The following is an 11567-nucleotide window of genomic DNA, read 5'->3' on the forward strand; positions in this document are numbered from 1 at the left end:
ACCGTGCAGAATAACTTTAAATGGTAAAAGTTTTAAACATGGAAATACAATGTGAACGCGATTTTGTACAAATCCTGTGGATGGCGACATCCGTCACTCTTATGGTCGAAACTGAAGGCGCAACGAAGAAGAAGATGGGCGCGAGAATTTGTGTTGACATCTAGCGTTAGTTAGCCATCTAGCTACCTAATTACGTGCTTAGATATGACATTGTTCGTTTTCTTTCTTTTTTTTAAACTTTAAATGATATATTTACAAACCTTAAATACCTTAATATTTTTGTCAACATGAAAATCACAGTTTTTAAATAAATAAAATCTTAACCTTTTTCTGTTACAATTTTCCCGGAAAAGTGGCGGACAACTAGCGAGATTTGCTAGCTAGCTAAATGAGTTGCTAGTTAGCAGCTAGCTATTAGCATTCGTGACGCCTTCCACAAATAAATGGATCGAAAGATGCTCAACTTGGTCAGTGATTAGCGTTAAAGTCATTGTTATCTGTTTGTATTTAATTTGAACAGAATAAAACAATAGCGTATTTTTGCAGCGTACTGCTAAGCTTGCTAACTACGTTGTTGTGAATAGAGCAGCTACATCTACTTTTTGCTGAAATAAAAGTAATATGATTAACCAAAACGCCAGTAACTCTGTGTATCTTTAGGCAAGAGCGAAAAAGAAACTTCGTTACTTCCGAGCAGAGGAAAAGTAAGTAGCTACCTAATTAGTTATGCTAGGTAGTATAAGCTTGTTGAGTTTGCCCATTGATGTTTTGATGAGGCCATTGTAAATGTATAAATATGCATTTTTGCTTTTGTGTATTACGTTAAATCCTCTATAAGTCGAACAAAAAGAATCCCGACCACGTCTGTTTTTCTTTTTAGAACTCCGTGTGCACTTAAAGACGTCTACTCGCTACATGACCTTGATAATATCTTTGACGATCTGGGTAAGAGATTAATTCATTTGTAATGTATCGCTGCCAGCACTTCTCTCATTCGTTGTATGCTAAATGTGTGTTCATTAATTAAAGTACATTAAGACCATTTTGATCGTTTTACCGCCCTTTAGATTCTCCATCTGAATCCGGTACGCCTCTGCTCTCCCCATCGCCCAAGAGCGCTGGGTTAGTTGAACAAGTGAGTACAAGCCACTCACCAGAAATGAAGCCACCCTCACCCTTCGGAGCAGAGGTAAGTATCCTGGTGCGGTACACACTATTTGTTTGGTTTAATGCATTTGTTTATTTAATTGTATCAATCATCCATTGGGTGCAGAATTGATCAAGTAAAATCAACAATCAGTTCAGGTTGGCAGGCAGTGTTTGTCTATGTATACACCATGTATTTATTACATTTATTCAAAGAAGATTGCAGGTGAGTAACTGCAGATGTAGAGTAAATGATGTACAGATGATCAAAAATGATTTTTGAAGTGCTCATTTTCAAAGTATTTATGTACTTATGTGAGTTTAGCGCTAATGAAAACAATAAATTGGAATATTCTCTATAAAATTGACAGAAGTTATTGCTATTAATATGTAAACATTGTGGGTAAAAATATCCATTGTATGCATGCATGTAGATAAAATTTAATCTGGGAGACAAAATCATTCCTAGTTCCTAGTTGCATATTTTCCAATGCACAAAAACAGCTAAGATCTTGGTTTTTATATTCAGGAACCAGAGGTATTGGCACCAGAAAGTGACATTCAGGATGACCATTTAAATGATAAAGGTAATAATTTAGAATTTCTTGGCAGCAAAAAAGAGAATATGTGAAACTTATGCAGGTTGTGCACTTACTTTGCCATGTTTTCTGCATCAGAGAGTCCTTTTAAAGTGATTGCTCCAATTAAGACATCCAGCCCTATTAACATGGCAGTAGTTGGAAGTGGAGCAAGGAATCCAGAACAACCTGACCCATCCCCTCTAGCATTTCGTGGTGAGGAAAAGGAACCAGTAGAAGGTGACTTAAGGCTGCCTCCATTCAATCAGCTACTGATGTCTCCTAATAAACTCCTTCAAGGGTAAGAATTATAGAAAAGCCTAAATAAAGCCCAATTATGGTTGTGGTTGTATGTCTGTCAGAAATGTGAAGTATGCTGTTTCCTTCTTTTATAGGGACAGTGATGTCCTGGAGTCTCCACCAGCACGTTTAGACTTTGGAAAGCCTTCTAATCTCGATATTGTTTCTGTCCCGAGGTTTGCTAAATTATTTATTGTCTAGGTTTATTTATCAAAGCTTAAAGCACACATACATAGTAACATTTTTCTGTATAGCAGTACCCCTCTACAATCCTCAACTCTACAAGACCGAGAATACCAGACCACAGCACCAGAAAAGGGGGAAGAGTTGCAAGCGTAAGAACTTTTTTGTTGTTGTTTTTTTGTTTTTTGCAAAAGTTGTGTCACATCTGTTTGTAACAGATTTGTAATCTCTCAGACTTTTTTCCATAATGAGTATGGGTGTGTTTAGAGACAGGAGCCCAAGCCTGCCACCAGCAGAGGTGCTTCAGGGAAGTCATTCTGACCCCCTCCCACAGGAGCAGTGTAAAGACCAGGGCCAGGAAGTGAAGGTGGATGCAGAGGTCAAAAAATGGTCTTTCCAGCAACAGCTCAAAAATGCCTTACAGCCTAAAGCCTCATGGTGAGTTTTGGAGTGAACTGTTGTGTTTTCAGGGATGCATGTATCTAGGTATGAGTATTTAAACATTGTCTAATAGAGAGAATTAACTTATGCGTTATCCATACAGATGAATCTCTATAATCTCCAATGACCAACGACAGTTACCAAAACTATTCTTGTACCCCAATCCTCCCTTTTTACTTTGGTGTGACTTAAAAACTGTTTGTTACATCAAAGTGAATAGGTCTACTCTGTGCATATTGTTATTAAAAATTCATAGCAATCACAGTGGCTTTGCCTGTCCACTGTGAAAAATTCCCCTGTATCATTTTCTTTGGTTTGTAATGCCATCAAAGAACGTGATTTAAAGCACTCACTTGTGAAAGTAGTGATGAAAGATGAAAGAGGGTGGTCCAGTCAGTGCAGCTGAATTTATTTAACTTGAGGTTTATTTTTGGGTAACAGTTCTTTCTCTCTGTGTTTGTGGGTGAAAAGTTTATTTCCCATTTTAATCCAGTTGCCTCATTGGAAACATAGACACTGTGTGACTTGATGAGGAGTTAATGATTTTTATTGTGCATAATGTGTTTGTGTATTTACCATTGCTCAGTTTGGAAAATTCGGGGATTGTAGATATTGGAGTCTCATGTTGGTAACAGAATGAAGATATGTTGAAGTACATGTGATCTAAGAATGTGGATAGCCAATACATCTTGCAGCAGTGGTGTTATTAGGGGACCTCTGATAATTTGAATGACTATCGCTTAAGCTTATTCGGAGGTTTAATGTGAATAATAAAACATACAAGTGCCTTTTTGTGTCACGTATGTTTGTAGTTTTTCTTCAACATGTAAAACAATTAAAACCTATTCCTTAGTTTCAGAAAACCAGAATCTCAGAAACGGCCAGTTCGAGCTCCTTCACCAATTGAACTGGATGATTATGATGATTTCATGATCCTGGAAGACGACACTCCCATCTTGTTCACCATTCCGAGGAAGTCGGAGAGTAGCCAGAAAGGGAAAATGGCACCAGAGGTCCGTAAGTCCAATCCTACAAAGGTGTCTGAGGTGAAGCAGGCTGCTCTAAAGCCAACAGATGAGGCAAAGAGCTGTAAAGATGAACCTCGTGCTCCCAAGCTGCCAACCTTGAAGAAGGGTGGAAAAACATGCAGTAAAAACACAGGGACTGTGGCTCAGGAAGCTTTGGCAGAGAGTGTGGAGTCTTTAGGAGCCAATGAAGAAGTGGCAGTTTGTGAACAGATCTCCTGTCCATCTCCACAGGCCACCCAAGATGCTGATTTGCCTAGTAGGTTGCAAAACTGGATATAATATTTTTTTAAATCATTCAAATTTTCATCTTGAGTTCTGCAAAGATATTTGCATATGCTGCATTTGTTTATTGGGATTTGGTGGAACATACAATTATCTCCTGGAAGCGTTCATAAAAAATATATAATGTGTTCCCTTAATAACAGGGTGTTACAAGAAAAGACGTTTGAAAAATTACTAAACACTAGAACAGGTTATTAAAAAACAACCCCCCCCCCCCCCCAAATAAAAAGAAGGTCTCCAAGAAACCTACAATAGGCAGACATGCATATGCTACAATTTTGCTGTAGAAGTGAGTGCATAATAATATATGAATCACTAGAACTTCTACCTACTGGTAAAGACTTGGTGAGTTACAGTGGGTTAAAACCTGCCCAGTTAGTCACTGGAGATGTTATTTGGCTTCCTCATTTCTCTTATTAAATATTATTATTAAAAAACTTTTCTTTTATTTAATAAGTCCCAGTCAACTCGGCACCAATAGCTAGACCCTGAAAGTCTTCCCTTTTCTTCAGATTTGCTCAGAGGGGTAGGTTGATTTTAGCTTTGTCCTGTAGTCCTGCTGTACTGTTCATCTGAGAGTCAGCAGGGCTAAAGTATTTAACCCATTATCAGCCTTTTTTCTTTTTTAAAGGAACTTTGCATCCTGCTGTTTGTGAATATTGTGTAATTGTGCATTGTCTGCTTTTTGTTTTTTTGTTTTTTTAATTGAAGAACGATTTGTTATTTCTTTTGTAGATACAGGTAAACAAAGAACAAGAAGCAAAGCCAATCCTGATCAGGTTGGAAGCAAAGATGGAAAAAAGGATGTCCAGGTCAAATCTCCAGGTCAAAAACCTTCAAGGAAGAAATCTGCCAAATTAACTTCTGATACCAGTACCAGGAAAGAACCTGAGACAAATGTGAAGAAAAAAAACACCACGGCCAGATCTACAATAAAAATAAGTGGCCCTCTCTCCACATCGTTAGTCACAGCAAAACTAATGAAGCATGGCAAAAACAGGTCTACTGTACAGACAGAGACATTGTCTAAAGACAAGGAGCAGGAGGACAAACTCCATGACCACAATGAATCAGTTTTGAACACCAGAGAGCCACAGCAGCGGAAAAGCACTATTGAAGGTTAGCTCTGTAATCCGTATTTTCTGCATTTGTTTTCAGATGTAATGGGAATGCCAAAAACACTATTGTGATACATTGAAATATTTCAATATGATTAATGTAAACAACATATTTAAATAATGTAAAACAAGCATTCTGAAATCTAAAATTATTTGTTCATCATTGTTAATACTATAATCAGTTTTTTTAGTGCATCTAGTTTTAGTGTCCTATTTACTTGTACATTTTAGATAGATCTTAATAAGTTAAAAGGTCAGTGTTTGTTGTTTCAACAGTAAAGACATCCTAAAGATTAACTGGAATATGGTCCTACTGCGATTTCATTACTAAAGTCAACTTCTTCTTTCATATAGCAGATAAGAAAGCAAGCAAGCAGCCAACCACGAAGCAAGCAGCTTCAGAGAGGTTAACAAAGGTCACGAAGGTGAAGACAAAAGAAGACTTGAAGCGAACGCAGTGCACTGTGCCTGAGTGTGACTTTTCTACAGAGGGTCCTGCGACTGGCAGGAGGAAGAGGAAACCACCTGGGGAGTGGTGGCTTGCCCCCCAAAGTGAAAGCCTCACCCGGGAGCAAGAGGAGGTTGTTCATCAGTCTTTACAGTTAAAATCCCACAAGAAAGTAAAGAGGAAAGAAATACCCTCAAGACCAGCTGACTCTGCCAAGGACCCGTTTCCTAGGACTGTTCGGGACAGCCCGACAGGGCCACAAAACACTGTGGCTGGTGGGAAAGTGGCCAAAAAGGGAAAGAAGCCTCATGCTGATGAACTGAAGTCCAACTCTGCGGGTCACCAGAAAAATCCTAAGAGAGCACATGGCAAACGTAAACCCAAGATGGTGACTGCAAACCAATGTGCAGCTCCAGCTAAAATGATTTCGATGACACCAGCTCCTGTTGTTGGAGAAGAGGTGGAGGGTTGTGCGGCTCTTGAGCAGCTCAGTTCAGTGGCGGGCAGTACTCCATTTAGACAACCAAGCCTTACTCCAGGTACAGGTGCAGAGTTAAAATGATCCCTTTTAGCTTGATATACTGTGTTCTTTCATGAGCAGGATGCACATTTTGTATATATGTATTTGTGTGTGTGTGTGTGTGTGTGTGTGTACTTGTGATATATATGATGTTTTCTTTTTAGGAAGGATGTTTGATCAGATTTACACACGGGATAATCAGAGTGGAGCTGCTCAGAAATGTCGCCAATCTCCACTCCATGGACCAGAGACTGTTCCAGGGAAAAGGCAGAGAAAAGCCCCTGGCACATGGTGGGAGGTGCTGCCTTCTCAGACATCTCCTGACAGCTCTTGTCCACCTCTGAACTGCTCTCTGTCAAAGCCCATACCACAGAAGGACCATCGCCGTGGCACCAGTGTTGTCAGTTCCCAGAAGATGCCAGTTCGTGCTCAGAAAACAAATAAAAGAAGTATGATCAATACGCCAAAGTCAGTGAGAAGGTCCTTGGCCACGTTTAACTCCATATTGGCCTCGGCAAAAGCTGAGGCTTCCATAGTGAGGGGTCTCAGACGAAAGGGCTGCAGGAACCTGCTCCACTCGCTCGAGGAACAGTCGGAGCACTCAAGTGAGATTGTCCACAGCGATGGTCCACAAAATGCAAGCGGCAACGCTACCTATGATGTCTGTGTCAGTGCTGTCACCATGGAGCCTGTTACTGGCAGAAAGAAAATGGATGCTAGGTTATCAGCTGGGTCCAGAGTGTCTGATCAGTAAGTTGTGTTGGTCATCTCTGAATAAGTAATTAAAATTTATTAAGTTTAAAAATTCTTAATGTGGATATGTTAAATCAATCTGCAGGATAGTGAATCTAGATTGAGTTGGGTTTTCTGTCTCATTTAGTGACATTGGTTTCAAAAGTGGACCTTCATCAATGATTGAGCTTGAGAGATTCGAAGAGGAAGAGGATTCTGGTAAGTGGCAAATAATTAGCACCACTAATTAGATTAAATTTAATTAATTAGTTATTAAATATCCTGAAGCTATCCAACAGCATAATTTCAGGGTCTCACTTGTGCTCTAATTTCAGACTTGCCGTCATCTCAAATAATTCGTCATTTGCGACATGTACCACGGGTGCTGGCAGACTGTGATCTGTGTGGCCCCCCACTGCGACCCATCGTTTTGGAGCCTGAAGACTGGGACAACCTCTGTGTCTGGCTCTCGCATCTTTGGCCTTCGTCTTCTAAAAGTAAATGTTCATTGTTATTCAGCACAAGATGTTTTATGTTGTGATGTCCAGTAGATGTGTTATGTCTGCAGGCTTGGTCCAGACATGGTCCTCACTTTAGCACAAGCCTGTAATCTTTTAATATACTTGCCTTTAATTATCGATTTAATTTTGTGCTGTTCACTAATATGAATTCAATGTTTCCCTGCTAGATGGCCGAGTCATTAGCCCTGATGACTTCCACTGGCATGCTTATGGGGGAAGAGGAATGGGTCATACGGTGGACCTTCAGAACAACACTTTCTCCAATGGCAAGATTTTGCTGGGGTCGTTTATGAAGAAACCTCCGCAGGTGGATCTTAATGCAGTGACTGTAAGTAGTTGGCTCATGTTGCTTTAATTCAACACACCTCATATGCTACAGAGATGCAAACCTTTCTCCTTTCTGTAAAATGCAACATTTTGAGATCAACATGGGTCACCTACGAGATCCGAGGAGAAAGGTGGGGGTGTTGGATCACCGACAGTAGCAGTCAGAACAGTTCAGAAAGACTTGTTTACATTCTCTGGACTTTGTGAAGACTCAACCTTCCACTGCCTTCTCTGGTGACTCTGACTCTGATGTTCTTACCCTAACCATCTCACTCCTAACTACCAGAGGCAACAAGTACTAGCTAATCAGAGGCAGAGTAGGACTTGTCTATGCTGATTGCCAGAGGCTTCTCTCTGTTCTTGTGATGTGAAGAGAGCTAAAGTATGAGGAGTCTAGCAAATTTAAATTGATGTTAAAGTGGCTTTAAAAGTTTGCTGTGAAAATAATTCTGTCCTTAAAAATGATCTGCAGTTAATAAATACCTACTCTTCAACTTGGTCTTATAATTTGGCAACACAGCTGTAAATTTGACATCTTAAACATTGCTGGATGTTTTGTGTTGCAGCTTGTGTAATTTTGTGAAAGACCTAAAAGAGCATGAAGCTTTGCAAGTGAAGCAGGTGGATGCAGGATGCAAGTATAGTTGGAACTGGGTGTGGTGACAGACGCCACTACCTGTAGTAACCAGAAATGGGAGCATACCCTCTAAACCTAACCCTAGATGTGGCAGGTTTCCTCTAGCCACATAATGTTCTCACCTTTACCCCTTACATGTTTGCGTACCTAATGGTGACTATTAAAACCCCCCCAACAGATTTTCTGTGGCTGTTCTGAGGTTTTGAATGTAAAACCGAAACTCATGAATTTAGTCTTCTGTAGATGAGCTTTATTTATTACCAGTATATTACTTTTTTCCATCTAGTCATCCTGTGCAATCTGATGATTGATCATGTCGTCATGTAATTTGACCTTGTCTAGAACTTCTGTAAGTTCCAGGCCTATATTGGATATAATTTTATCTCTGAATGTATTTTTCTAATTAATTTTTTTATCAAGGTATTTAACGTAGTGTCAAGTTGTGTGCGGGTAGAAATTGATGGCATCATGACAGTATACAACTCTGGGCAAACATTTGTGACACCTTGTGGTAAGAAACTTTAAAATTTAATAAACGGTCTCAATATAATGGAAACCAAAAAAAAAAGTAATTTAAAAATGTTGTCTCTCTGTGTGGTAGGGCAATCCTACAGCATTCACAACATCTGCCGTGAACCTGCTATATTGTGGTACAACAGGATGCTGCCTAATCATTCAAGAAACTGACCAACCAAGATACAGGCACTGATCATGGCTTCTGGTCATGTGTTTGTAGATGATGTTTGGACATCAATCTGTAAATATACATTTTGTTTTTAAAGTCATGGATTTAGAAGGACCTTAAATGTCTTGCTAATGCCTTTTGATTTGCAGTTTTGATTGTATTTTTATGTAAATAGAATTGTAGTAGCTTCAGGAACTGAGGACAGACTGATTATCATTGTTGTAAAAAGAAGAAAGAAGCTATTTAATGTGCTTTGTCCAATTTTTAATATGCAAGGTGTATTAGTATAAAACATGTTCCCATGTACCCATTAATTGTTTCTTAAATAATTTCAAATAAATCGTAAGTGGTCAGTAGGGGGCAGAATTTCATAATGTAAGGTATGCATTTGATAATGTAAGGTATACATCTGTCTTTGTCCTTGTTTGAAGGTAGAAAAAGAGAGAAATTTGCTGTGAAAAGCTGTTACTTTGCTAAATGACCATTCTGGATGAATACGTGATGGAGGGCAAACCATGTTTAACTGATGCCATCATCCTGTTAAGTGTGGGTCCTCTTTAAAAGCATCTTTAATGATGAACAGATTACTCAGTTGTGTTCATCTTTAGCAGTCTCCTTTGCTGAATCAAGCCATAGACTAAATTAAATATAGTCAGTTTAAAATGTTTCTAACTTACTTTAGGAGAATTCTTAATCTTTTAATTATACAGTGTGTTTATAGCTTCAAATGTATAGTGTAAACACGTGAATAAATGAAGGAGGTGGACAAGTTCTTTGATCACCAACAGATCTCCCTGCTGAATAAGACAGATGTCCCAATTCCAGAATTGGAAACAGCAATCACTTATAATAACATCCTCTTACATTAGTGGTCAATGGAATTATGCACTTTAATATATTAGTCATCTCTCTTCAATGAAGGACTGTCCAATTTGTTAAGTGTGCAGATATCGTATCTATTTAGACCAATGACCTAAGCAAGCTCTGTAGAATATACTTAGGAAATATATACATATATTTTAAACCACACTTCACAGTTTTTAATGTTGCTATAATAGACCAGTATCCATTGTGTAATAAAGGTAAGACAATTCCTCTCACTTGGTATTTATCAGCAGGGTGTCCACGGGTCTTTAAAAATTCTTAATATAAGACTGTGAAATTTCAAATTTTTGTTCTTCAGACTTTTATCTGCTGTCGGTCCATTGACGTTTCGGAAATGAAATTCCTGTGCCTAATGCTTAGTTACTATCCACATTCTGTGATTAGGGCTTGGAATCTCAGAAATCAACTCTTTATCTAGCTTTAGATAGCTATGTTTGAACATGACAGTGAAGTAACAGCTTGTTACTTGTTAAGCTCTAATCAAAGAGTCAGATACAAGGATCAGTGTCCATTGCGAAGGATACGGTGCTGTCGTGGTTGTGCAGTCTGCCTAGTTCAGCTAGCTGTATCTTGTCAGATGTCTTGTCCACTTTGCCCACACTTATTCAGTGTTATGCCTGTCTTCAAAATGATGAGCCCTCATTATTAGTCTGAAAGTATGTGTTCCTCATTGACTGTGTTTTGACTTTGAATATACTCAACTTCACACTTCACACTGGAGATATCCTCATGGACCAGTTTCGATAAACAAAACCTCAATTACTCTGTCCTTAAACATGTATGACTGGATTAGTAACATTAGTACTTTTGGCTTTTTACAAAACAAACAAAAAAAACCCTGTTGTAAAAACCCCTGGCTTTAACAGTGACTAAACTCAATCATAATTTGCCCACTCAATTATACTAAGACACTCTTATTTATACTATACTATAGTATTATTTTTTTTATAATACTGTTTATTGTTTTATAAATTCAGAAATTATTTTTGCTGTAGTCACAAGTGCTCAGTTTTAGAACCATTTTTTTAACCTGTTATGTGGCAAAAGCAGGTTTCTGTTTAAAAGAGAAAATTGCATTTAGAAACATGTTTTTATATCTTATTTTTAAAAAATCAAAACAGCAAATTACAAATAGTTACATTGCTGCTTGAGTCAGCAGTGCTGCTCTGTAAAGCTGAAGTATTTCAATCTTATGGTGCTTTCTAGTTTGATTAATAGGGATTAGAAAGATAACGGCAATGCCTGGGACATCAATAACTCATTTATATTATCATGCAGTCTATCTGTGCTTTAGACAAAGCCCATGGAGGAAAAACAGTGAGATAAACAACGAGATTAAAAACTCTTCTCAAACCTGACACTTGATAGCCAGGAACCAATTATGGATGGTAATTTTTAGGTATTCTACCTGTTGATATTTTTGTCTGTCCACGCTGAAAACACATGTGGATATCATTAGTTTAAATGCTTCTTGGTATGCAGTGACCTTTTTGCAGGTCACACAAGGAACAGATGCATGAAGCTGCTGCTGGTATTCCGCTTGTTTCTCTTGCCCTTAGGTGTCAGTGGGTATAACTATATACCGCACTTCTGTATAGAGGGTAGGTGGTACTAATTTAACCACTCGGCATCCGCAGGTCTGTAGTGAGGATCCATTAGCTTCATCATGATTGATGAAGTCTAATAAAGTGCATTAGATATCTTGATCAAATAAACCTGCTATCCAGAATCTCAGT

The 11567-nt window shown here is 38.6% G+C and overlaps 1 protein-coding gene across 5 annotated transcripts; it reads left to right on the plus strand.

The window, feature by feature from the left end:
- The first annotated feature begins 127 nt into the window (after positions 1-127).
- si:ch211-161h7.4 (uncharacterized) lies at positions 128-10478 on the plus strand. 5 transcript variants are annotated; one of them, XM_081720809.1, is made up of 18 exons: positions 128-467; positions 661-704; positions 881-945; positions 1068-1189; positions 1676-1733; positions 1824-2025; positions 2120-2200; positions 2279-2359; positions 2442-2645; positions 3502-3932; positions 4694-5077; positions 5434-6063; positions 6209-6794; positions 6925-6995; positions 7112-7273; positions 7465-7625; positions 8682-8772; positions 8863-10478. In XM_081720809.1, the coding sequence occupies exons 1-18, from the start codon at positions 444-446 to the stop codon at positions 8946-8948; spliced, it is 3483 nt and encodes a 1160-aa protein (XP_081576935.1). In that variant the 5' UTR covers positions 128-443; the 3' UTR covers positions 8949-10478. The 5 variants fall into 5 exon arrangements, with proteins under 5 accessions (XP_081576935.1, XP_081576927.1, XP_081576931.1 ...); XM_081720801.1 differs by having other exon boundaries at positions 129-467; positions 5431-6063; positions 8863-10475; XM_081720805.1 differs by having other exon boundaries at positions 129-467; positions 2282-2359; positions 5431-6063; positions 8863-10475.
- The last annotated feature ends 1089 nt before the right edge of the window (positions 10479-11567 follow it).

Source organism: Electrophorus electricus, chromosome 1 (genome assembly GCF_041902795.1).
Source record: "Electrophorus electricus isolate QZ-2024a chromosome 1, ASM4190279v1, whole genome shotgun sequence".
Taxonomy (NCBI): domain Eukaryota; kingdom Metazoa; phylum Chordata; class Actinopteri; order Gymnotiformes; family Gymnotidae; genus Electrophorus; species Electrophorus electricus.

Coding starts and splice junctions, on each gene's coding strand:
- si:ch211-161h7.4 (XM_081720801.1), top strand. CDS start 444: ATGGATCGAAAGATGCTCAACTTG. Junction 1,734..1,823: donor TGACCATTTAAATGATAAAG/GTAATAATTTAG, acceptor TTTCTGCATCAG/AGAGTCCTTTTAAAGTGATT. Junction 2,026..2,119: donor CCTAATAAACTCCTTCAAGG/GTAAGAATTATA, acceptor CTTCTTTTATAG/GGACAGTGATGTCCTGGAGT.